Here is a 12,086-nt window from a genome sequence, read left to right on the forward strand (position 1 = left end):
CACTCCCTGTATCTCTGTGTATGTATGTGTGTGTATCTCTGTGTATGTATGTGTGTGTATCTCTGTGTATGTATGTGTGTGTGTATCTCTGTCTATGTATGTGTGTGTATCTCTGTGTATGTATGTATGTATATCTCTGTGTATGTATGTGTGTATATCTCTGTGTATGTATGTGTGTATATCTCTGTGCATGTATGTATGTGTGTGTATGTATGTATGTATATCTCTGTGTATATATGTGTGTGTATCTCTGTGCATGTATGTATGTGTGTGTATGTATGTATGTATATCTCTGTGTATGTATGTGTGTATCTCTCTGTGCATGTATGTGTGTGTATGTATGTATGTATGTGTATCTCTGTGTATGTATGTGTGTATCTCTGTATATGTATGTGTGTGTGTGTATCTCTGTCTATGTGTGTATGTGTATCTCTGTGTATGATGTATGTATGTATATCTCTGTGTATGTATGTGTGTATATCTCTGTGTATGTATGTGTGTGTATGTATGTATATCTCTGTGTATGTATGTGTGTGTATGTATGTATATCTCTGTGTATGTATGTGTGTGTATGTATATCTCTGTGTATGTATGTGTGTGTATGTATGTATGTATATCTCTGTGTATGTATGTGTGTATCTCTGTATATGTATGTGTGTGTGTGTGTATCTCTGTCTATGTATGTATGTATATCTCTGTGTATGTATGTATGTATGTGTGTGTATCTGTGTATGTATGTGTATCTCTGTGTATGTATGTGTGTGTATCTCTGTATATGTATGTGTGTGTATCTGTGTATGTGTATCTCTGTGTATGTGTGTGTATCTCTGTGTATGGATGAATGTATGTATATCTCTGTGTATGTATGTGTGTGTATCTCTGTGTATGTATGTATGTATGTATGTATATCTCTGTGTATGTATGTGTGTGTATCTCTGTGTATGTATGTATGTGTATCTCTGTGTATGTATGTATGTATATCTCTGTGTATGGATGTATGTATGTATATCTCTGTGTATGTATGTATGTACAGGTATACCTCACTTTACAGCGCTTCACTTTACAGCGCTTCGCTAATACAGCGCTTTGTACAACTGAAGTTCAACCTCCAAGGATTTTAAAACAGTGCTGTAGTCTTCGTGAGATTGCAAGAAAAGTGACTGGCACCATTTTATTATGCTTAGTTCACTCTGTTTACAGCATTACTGTGTAATCTGTGTCTCAGTGCTATACTCTGGCAAATTGTACTGCAGTGATTGTCACTATTTTACAGGTACAGTATTTATTGTATACTGTGCTGTGCGAGTGTTAAACTAAACTTAGCGCTATTGCACACCTAATATAAGTTAGTTAAAACATGTTTTCAAGTCTTTAAACACACTGACAAGTGAAAAGAAAGCTAAAACTGCCTTGTTTCACTTTAAGGCGGTTTTCACTTTACAGCGGGGCTCCGGTCCCTAACCCGCTGTATGAGCGGGGTATACCTGTATATCTCTGTGTATGTATGTATGCATGTATATCTCTGTGTATGTATGTATGTATGTATATCTCTGTGTATGGATGTATGTATGTATATCTCTGTGTGTGTATGTATGTATGTATGTATGTATATCTCTGTGTATGTATGTGTGTATATCTCTGTATATGTATGTGTGTGTGTATCTCTGTCTATGTATGTATGTGTATCTCTGTGTATGGATGAATGTATGTATATCTCTGTGTATGTATGTGTGTGTATCTCTGTGTATGTATGTGTGTGTATCTCTGTGTATGTGTGTGTATCTCTGTGTATGTATGTGTGTGTATCTCTGTGTATGTATGTGTGTGTATCTCTGTGTATGTATGTGTGTGTATCTCTGTGTATGGATGTATGTGTGTGTATCTCTGTGTATGGATGTGTGTGTTTGTATCTCTGTGTATGTATGTGTATCTCTGTGTATGTATGTGTATCTCTGTGTATGGATGTATGTGTGTGTATCTCTGTGTATGTATGTATGTGTATCTCTGTGTATGTATGTGTATCTCTGTGTATGTATGTGTATCTCTGTGTATGTATGTGTATCTCTGTGTATGGATGTATGTGTGTGTATCTCTGTGTATGTATGTGTATCTCTGTGTATGTATGTGTATCTCTGTGTATGTATGTATGTGTGTGTATGTATGTATGTATGTATGTATGTGTATCTCTGTGTATGTATGTGTATCTCTGTGTATGTATGTGTATCTCTGTGTATGTGTGTGTATCTCTGTGTATGTGTGTGTATCTCTGTGTATGTGTGTGTATCTCTGTGTATGGATGTGTATCTCTGTGTATGGATGTGTATGTATGTGTATCTCTGTGTATGTATGTGTATCTCTGTGTATGGATGTGTGTGTTTGTATCTCTGTATATGTGTGTGTATCTCTGTGTATGTATGTGTATCTCTGTGTATGTATGTATGTGTGTGTATCTCTGTGTATGTGTGTGTATCTCTGTGTATGGATGTATGTGTGTGTATCTCTGTGTATGTGTGTGTATCTCTGTGTATGTATGTGTATCTCTGTGTATGTATGTGTATCTCTGTGTATGTGTGTGTATCTCTGTGTATGTATGTGTATCTCTGTGTATGTGTGTGTATCTCTGTGTATGGATGTATGTATGTATATCTCTGTGTATGTGTGTGTATCTCTGTGTATGTATGTGTATGTATGTGTATCTCTGTGTATGTGTGTGTATCTCTGTGTATGGATGTGTATGTGTGTGTATCTCTGTGTATGTGTGTGTATCTCTGTGTATGTATGTGTATCTCTGTGTATGTGTGTGTATCTCTGTGTATGTATGTATATCTCTGTGTATGTATGTGTATATCTGTGTATGGATGTATGTGTGTGTATCTCTGTGTATGGATGTGTGTGTTTGTATCTCTGTGTATGTATGTGTATCTCTGTGTATGTATGTGTATCTCTGTGTATGGATGTATGTGTGTATCTCTGTGTATGTGTGTGTATCTCTGTGTATGGATGTATGTGTGTGTATCTCTGTGTATGTGTGTGTATCTCTGTGAATGTGTGTGTATCTCTGTGTATGGATGTATGTGTGTGTATCTCTGTGTATGTGTGTGTGTATCTCTGTATATGTATGTGTGTGTATCTCTGTGTATGTATGTGTATCTCTGTGTATGTATGTGTGTGTATCTCTGTGAATGTGTGTGTATCTCTGTGTATGGATGTATGTGTGTGTATCTCTGTGTATGTATGTGTATCTCTGTGTATGGATGTGTGTGTTTGTATCTCTGTGTATGTATGTGTATCTCTGTGTATGGATGTGTATCTCTGTGTATGGATGTATGTATGTGTATCTCTGTGTATGGATGTGTATATCTGTGTATGTATGTGTATCTCTGTGTATGGATGTATGTGTGTGTATCTCTGTGTATGTATGTGTATCTCTGTGTATGTATGTGTATCTCTGTGTATGGATGTATGTGTGTGTATCTCTGTGTATGTATGTGTATCTCTGTGTATGTATGTGTATCTCTGTGTATGTATGTGTATATCTGTGTATGGATGTATGTGTGTGTATCTCTGTGTATGTATGTGTATCTCTGTGTATGGATGTGTATCTCTGTGTATGTATGTGTATCTCTGTGTATGGATGTATGTGTGTGTATCTCTGTGTATGTATGTGTATCTCTGTGTATGTATGTGTATCTCTGTGTATGGATGTATGTGTGTGTATCTCTGTGTATGTATGTGTATCTCTGTGTATGTATGTGTATCTCTGTGTATGTATGTGTATATCTGTGTATGGATGTATGTGTGTGTATCTCTGTGTATGTATGTGTATCTCTGTGTATGGATGTGTATCTCTGTGTATGTATGTGTATATCTGTGTATGGATGTATGTGTGTGTATCTCTGTGTATGTATGTGTATCTCTGTGTATGTATGTGTATATCTGTGTATGGATGTATGTGTGTGTATCTCTGTATATGGATGTGTGTGTTTGTATCTCTGTGTATGTATGTGTATCTCTGTGTATGGATGTGTATCTCTGTGTATGGATGTGTGTGTTTGTATCTCTGTGTATGGATGTGTATGTCTCTGTGTATGGATGTGTGTGTGTGTCTCTGTGTATAGATGTGTGTGTGTCTCTGTGTATGGATGTGTGTGTGTATCTCTGTGTATGGATGTGTGTGTTTCTCTGTGTGTGGATGTGTGTGTGTGTCTGTATGTGTGTGTGTCTCTGTGGCTACAGAATGTATAACAACCCCCCAATTGAATCCTGCTTCAAAGTATTCTAAAGAATGAAGCTTTTTTGTTTTGTGTACACATTGTAATCTCTCCCTCTCCCTCTCTCTCTCCCCCCTCTATTTCTCTCTCTCTTTTTTCTCTCTCTCTCTCTCTCCCTCTCTCTCTCTCTCTCTCTCTCCTCTCTCCCCCCCCCTCTCTCTCCCCCTCTCTCTCTCTCTCTTTCTCTGTCTCCATCCCTTTCTCTGTCTCTCTCTCTCCATCCCTTTCCCTGTCGGCATTTAGCGATGTTGGGCAGGCATGATTCACTACAGCGAATCATGTTTGCTCGACATTTGATAATTTGGCCCAATGTCCCACTTAACAGCACTACCTTAGCCCCAATGTTAATCCCATGTATATTTTACCCATTGGCTGCCAGTAACATACAAATGAATGATTTTAGCTGCCAGTAACAAGTAAACAGAACTGATTTTAACCCCTTGTCTGTTTTTTTTTTTTGCACAAGCACTTGTTAATTTACAATATTTAAATCTAATTAAAAATATTTAAGGAAAATTTTTTCTCTTTTATATGTCAATTAAAAACATGGTGGGGGAGGGGCATATGAGGTGGGAGGAGCAGAGGAGATGGGAGGGGCTATAGGGTAGAGGAGGGGTGGAGGAGGTAGATAGATGGAGCAAAGAGGAGGTGGGGGGCCCTGCATCAATTTTGCCAGGGGCCCTGGTTGGTCTCAGTCCGCCCCTGCCCTTTAACAATTCCGTTAGCACCCATCCAAAGCGATTAAAATGAAAATCAATACTGATCAATGTGTATTAAGAATGATTATTATTATTTTTTAATAATTATAATAAATAATAATAATAATAATAATAAAAATTGTAATATATATCCATTATTTTTTATCAGTTTTTTGTGTTATTTGTATAAGAAAGCTAAATTGCTTCCAATACAAATATAAACTGAAGCCACAAAAACTTGTGGGCACACATGCATGAATGATTTCGTCAGCTAGCACCAGACACATTCAGTAGAGCACAGTAATTTAATTTTGGAACAAAGAAGCCTAGAATTTGCTTATGGGTTTGTTGTGCTGCACATTCCTGATATTTCACTAAAGTGGCTAAGGTTTCAGAGAGAGAGAAACTTAACAATATTCTTTTTTTCCTACAGGGTTCATTGCAATCCCAGGCAAATAAAAACGTCTTCATAACTGTGAGTATGAACTAAATTGGGTGTCACATTTATTTACATTGGGCCAGATTACAAGTGGAGCGCTAATTAACGATCCCGCTCAAGCATTATTTGCGCTAGAAGTAAACGTTTTTGCGCACGTTGGGTTGCGCTCATATTACGAGTTGAAAGTATAAAGTTATTGCGCTCATGCTAACGAGTGCAAAATCCCGAATTTACAACATTGCACATGCGATAACGTATTCCCCCATAGAAGTCAATGGATAAAAAAAGTGGAGCTCATATTACAAGTTGTATAAATACAAAAATACATATATACAGAAATATATAAGAATATCTATTTATAAATACATAGAACATGTGCAGAACATTGGAATGTGAAACATTTACAGTAAATTCACAGTATAGCACTAAATATGAATATCGCAAAAACATGCTTTTACATGTTTTCATCTACTTAACTTCAAAGGGCTCCAATGCACTTATATAGATATTTCTATATGTGTACATATGTATTTATGTGTTTATATGTAAACACATATGTACACACATACATATATATATATATATATATATATATATATATATATATATATATAACTAAATATATTTATATTTAGATATGTGTCTATGTATCTATCTCTATGTTGAAGCACTTTGCAAAAAAAATTTTCAAACAACTGAGACTTCATATCTTTGAGCAACTTGTAAAACAGTTGCGATAAACCCGATGTCGCTTGTGCGTAACTGTTAGCACGCCACTCGTAATCTGGGTCTATGTGTTTTACCCCTTCTAAAAGCAATGCATTCTGGCATAAAAGAAGGATACAGCCTGTGAACTGATCAGGAACAGCATACTTACGTATTCACCAATTACTGCATTTTAAGTTTTAACTGGATCCACACATGTTAAAAAATGAAGTGTGATTCTATCCTTTATTAGTAAAAAGTGCATGATCTTAGAAAATTTCCTGAAGTATACATTTAATCAGTTCAGTAATTTAGCTATTGTATCCTACAGATTATGGAAACAGATTAGTTATTTAGCTTTAACCCCTGTTCATATCTGTGTTTGGTTTTACAGAACAGCAAATATTCAAGAAATGGATCTTTAAAGAATAAATCACCCGATGTCTTTGTAGACAAAGTTGGAGAAATGGTGAAAAATGTAAGTATGATGCAAAGCAAAAACAACGTATTTGCTGGAATTAAATGTAGATTGAGTATTCATATATCTCAGATATTACTATTAGATCATTTAAATAGCATACAATCCTATAAATACATTAATATCTGAGTGGGAAGCATTTGTTGAACCATAGCTAAGCATGTGGCTTAAATCTCAACTAAAGTAATGCACACAAAGCAAGGGAAATACGAAAATATTATATATTATATTTTCTCATAAAATACCAGAGTCTTAGGGGTAGATACTAGAGTCTTAGGGGTAGATTTACCAAAGTGTGGGCGGACATGATCTGCTGTAGTGGATCATGTCCGCTGCACTTCGATAAATGCCGACAGCATTTATCTTTGCACAAAAATTTCTAGTGAAATGCTTGTGCAATGCCGCCCCCTGCACATTTGCAGCCAATCGGCTGCTAGCAGCGGGTGTAAATCATCCCGATCGTATCCAATTGGGATGATTGCTGTCTGCCGGCTCAGAGGTGGCGGACGAGTTAAGTTAAGTCATATGCCTGCCGCTTCTTAACTCCTGAAACAGATGCATACGGGGCTTGATAAATCGGCCCCTATGTAAGAGTATCAATGCAAAAGTTTGTAAAACAAGTATTTTTATCTATTTGATCAGGTAGTAGAAAGGAACAATTGCTTGGCAGACATTTATTTAATATATTCCAATTCTAGGACTTACTCTTTCTAATAAATATGGATTAAATATAAATGGTTTCTTGGCTTTATATCAATGTGGTTGAATACATTTAACTTAAAACTGCAACATTTTTAATTTGACATTTTGAAATATCACTAAGATAATATAGAATTTTGTTTGATGCATGAATTGAATGAGTTTTGACTTGTAAAGATTGTGCTATTTTTGTTGGAGAAGACCAGACAGTTAGCTCCAGGACCTTGGTAAAGTCTGCATCCTAACAGAGTTAAAGGGACAGTCAACACCAGAATTTGTGTTGTTTAAAAAGATAGATAATCCTTTTATTACCCATTCCCCAGTTTTGCACAGCCAACACAATTATATTAATATACTTTTTACCTCTGTGATTACCTTGTATCTAAGCATCTTCTGAGAGCCCCCTGATCACATGACATTTTATTTATTATCTATTGACTTTCATTTTAGCCAATTAGTGCAGTGTCTGCCACAAGCCACGGGCGTGATCACAATGTTATCTATATGGCTCACATGAACTAGCTCTCCCCTGTTGTGAAAAGCAAATAAAAAAGCATGTGATAAGAGGCGGCCTTCAAGGGCTTAGAAATTATCATATGAGCCTTACTAGGTTTAGCTTTCAACTAAGAATACCAAGAGAACAACGCAAAATTGGTGATAAAAGTAAATTGGAAAGTTGTTTAAAATTACATGCCCTGTTTGAAGCATGAAACATGATTTTTTTTGGACATCACTGTCCCTTTAAAGGCAATAAACTTGTTCAGCAGCTACGAAAACAACATTAATTTCTGAATGTCCTCCAAGAGTTCACACCCTAAATAATCAGTAATACAAACTAATTATTTCTTAAACTTTTATCTCACAGCTCTAGAGAATTTAATGTAATTTATAGCTGAATGTCCTTATACTTTTTATAGTAAAACTCACACACGCTCTGTGCCTGCAGGCAATGCTCCAATCAGTTAAGGCTTGTCTCAAACACATTTTACATGGTTTACAACGTGTATTTCGTAAGCTTTCCAGGTGCAAATTCTGCATATTTTAGCACCTCTCATTGTTATCAGAATAGCAACCAAAAACTGAGCAATTGAAACTCATTTTTTGCATTTGTATTTAAAATATTATTTTAAAAAAAGTTAATTTCTCCGAAGTGGCGTTCTCATCTAAAATCATTACCTATTTATTTATGTAATAGTTTTAATACATTTTTAATCCGTTTACATTGTTTAGACATACTTACATGAGCCATTTGCCATAAACAGTAAAATCTGTGATGTGAAAAATCCTCAGCTGAAAAGAATGCTTAGGAGCTGTAAATACATCATATACCAAGCATTACTTTAGGAGAAGTATCCTTGCTAGGACATGTAGAGATGCCCTATAGCTTTTACTTTCCTTTATACTGAATGGGTTTTTTTTTAAATCAATTGGGTCACATTTGCTTCTGTGTTATAAAGATGTATACATTCATGAGGTAAACAGCACTGAATATTAAATGGATATTGATATACAAAAGAAAAATCACAAAAGCACAACCAGGGGCGGAACTACCATTGGTGCAGCAGTGGCACCAAGTCCCAGGTGCTGGCAGGGGTCCATAGCAGCCAAACTATACTATATAGGTGTGTCCAGAATGTGTATAATCCTAATGCAGGGGAGCCTTTTATTAGTGCAGTTTATAGACCTATCTATCTATCTATCTATCTATCTATCTATCTAGCCTCAAATTTAGCATGTATATCATTACTATTGCTTACTACTGAATTATCTTTTGGGGGCCTAAAACACTTTGCACCAGGACCCTCTGTAGAGTATATCCGCTACTGCAAAGTAACTACCCTTAAAATGAATACACTTAGGGCTCGATTTATCAAGCCTCTACGGCTGTAAGTTCTCACAAGAACTTGCTCGCCGTGATTTATCAAGCAGCAGTCACCAGACCGCTGTTTCCCTAAGATCTTTGCCACCTCTATTGTAGCGAAATTCAATCTCCTCGGTCGAGTTCGACTGAGGAGATTGACAACTCCTGCCCGCGCGTGATTGGCTGTGCGCGGGCAGGGGGCGGGATTGCACGCGAGCGCAAAATTGCGCTTGTGTGCAATGGTGAATACCTGCGGGTAATTTCGCCCCGCCACAGGAGAGCTGAGGTGTACAGGGGCGCGTATACGCGCCCCTGTACACCTAAGCGTTAATAAATCTAGCCCTTAACCTGGTGTTCCCAGCAACCAACAGGACCTAGTGTGTTAAACCACTTGGAAATATTATAAATATGAATAATATACTAACATTTTTTTTTTTTAAATCTACACACCACACCACACACACTCGTTTGAGTTATGGTGGAGATTAAATCATGAGATTAAAGGGACATGAAACCCAACATTTTTCTATTTCTTATTTTCCGTGATTTAAATAGAGCATGTGATTTTAAACAACTTTCCAATTTACTTCTTTTATCCTATTTGCTTTATTTTCTTGGTATTCTTTTTGAAGGAGCAGTTATGCAATAATGGGCGCTATCTGAAGAGATCTGGTGAGGCAATGAAAAGAGGCATTTTTGTTTAGCCACCTATCAGCAGCTAGTTCCGAGTAATGCACTGCTGTTCCTGAGCCTACCTATAATATATATATATATATATATATATATATATATACTGTATATATATATATATATATATATATATATATATATATATATATATATATATATATATATGTGTGTGTGTGTTTTTCAGCTAAGGATACCAAGAGAATGTAGAAAATAGAAGAAAAATGGAAAGTTGTTTAAAATTACATGTTCTGTCTTAATCATGAGAGAAAATTTTGGGGTTTTATGTCCCTTTAAAATCCTCCATTTCATACAAATAAGAGCCCTAGGGGTCTAGTTATCAAGCTGTCAACCTCAAATACGCTGGAATTCCGCAGCGTATTTGTGGCGAGGCTGATTTGCCTAAGTTATCAAGCCCTACACACCGTCAAAAGTAGAATTTAGTGACGTAAGCTTCGATCCGCCGGACTCAGTCCGACACATAGATCGATTCTTACATCACTCCAGATGTTCTGGCACAATCTGACTACTTTTGCTAGTTATCAAAAAACTAGCAGGTACGCTCGGCACTTTTCCGCCCTGGAGGCGGCGGATCCCATAGGAATCAATGGGAGTCTGACCATAGCGAAAGTTCATGTTCGCTGCTGCCCGACATCCCATTGATTCCTATGGGAGCTGTCTACACCTAACACCCTAACATGTACCCCGAGTCTAAACACCCCTAATCTGTCCCCCCCCTACACTGCCTCAACTAAATAAATGTATTACCCCCTAAACCGCCGCTCCCGGAGCCCACCGCCACTCTAATACTGATTAACCCCTAAACCGCCGCTCCCGGACCCCGCTGCCACTATAATAAATATGTTAACCCCTAAACCTCCACTCCCAGACCCCGCCTCCACCTACATAATACCTATTAACCCCTATCCTGCCCCCCCTACACCACTGCCACTATAATAAATTTATTAACCCCTATCCTGCCCCCCCTACACCGCCTCCACTATAATAAATTTATTAACCCCTATCCTGCCCCCCCTACACCGCCGCAACTATAATAAAATTATTAACCCCTAAAACTAAGTCTAACCCAAACACCCCCCTAACTTAAATATTAATTAAATACATCTAAATATTATAACTCTTATTAACTAAATTAATCCTATTTAAAAATAAATACTTACCTGTAAAATAAACCCTAAGATAGCTACAATATAAATAATGATTATATTTTATCTATTTTAGGATTTATTTTTATTTTACAGGCAAATTTCAATTTATTTTAACTAGGTACAATAGCTATTAAATAGTTAATAACTATTTAATAGCTACCTAGTTAAAATAAAGAGAAATTTACCTGTAAAATAAAAACTAACCTAAGTTACAATTACACCTAACACTACACTATCATTAAATAAATTATTCCTATTTATAACTAAATACTTACCTGTAAAAATAAACTACCTAGCTAAAAGAAATACAAAATTACCTGTAAAGTAAATCCTAACCTAAGTTACAATTAAACCTAACACTACACTATCATTAAATTAATTAATTAAATTACCTACAAATAACTACAATTAAATACAATTAAATAAACTAACTAAAGTACAAAAAATAAAAAAAGCCAAGTTACAAAAAATAAAAAAAATAAGTTACAAACATTTAAAAAATATTACAACAATTTTAAGCTACTTACACCTAATCTAAGCCCCCTAATAAAATAACAAAGCCCCCCAAAATAAAAAAATGCCCTACCCTATTCTACATTAAAAAGTTAACAGCTCTATTACTTTACCAGCCCTTAAAAGGGCCTTTTGCGGGGCATGCCCCAAAATAAACAGCTCTTTTGCCTGTAAAAAAAAAAATACAACCATCATCCTACCTTTAGCCGTCTTCAGCCAGCTGACCACCGATGGAACAGAAGAGGAGATCCGCAGCAGCAGATGTCTTCATCTAAGGGGCGCTGAAGAAGTCTTCCATCCAATTGAAGTCTTCATCGAAGGGGCGCTGAAGAAGTCTTCTATCCGATTGAAGTCATCATCCAGGGGGCGTCTTCAATCTTCATCCATCCGGAGCGGAGCCATCTAAAGACGAGCCGACACGGAGCCATCCTCTTCTACCGACGGACTAACGACGAATGATGGTTCCTTTAAGTGACGTCATCCAAGATGGCGTCCCTCGAATTCTGATTGGCTGATAGGATTCTATCAGCCAATCGGAATTAAGGTAGGAAAAATCTGATTGGCTG

The 12,086-nt window shown here is 36.6% G+C and overlaps 1 protein-coding gene across 1 annotated transcript in view; it reads left to right on the forward strand.

The window, feature by feature from the left end:
- The window catches only part of CDH26 (cadherin 26), a 238,884-nt gene that overhangs the window by 201,734 nt on the left and 25,064 nt on the right, over window positions 1–12,086 (forward strand). Inside the window, exons 18-19 of the mRNA XM_053705610.1 lie at window positions 5,403–5,444; window positions 6,508–6,591. Coding sequence (XP_053561585.1) covers window positions 5,403–5,444; window positions 6,508–6,591 — 126 coding nt within the window. The remainder of the gene's footprint in view (window positions 1–5,402; window positions 5,445–6,507; window positions 6,592–12,086) is intronic.

The sequence above is a fragment of the Bombina bombina genome, chromosome 1 (genome assembly GCF_027579735.1).
Source record: "Bombina bombina isolate aBomBom1 chromosome 1, aBomBom1.pri, whole genome shotgun sequence".
In the NCBI taxonomy this organism is placed as follows: Eukaryota; Metazoa; Chordata; class Amphibia; order Anura; family Bombinatoridae; genus Bombina; species Bombina bombina.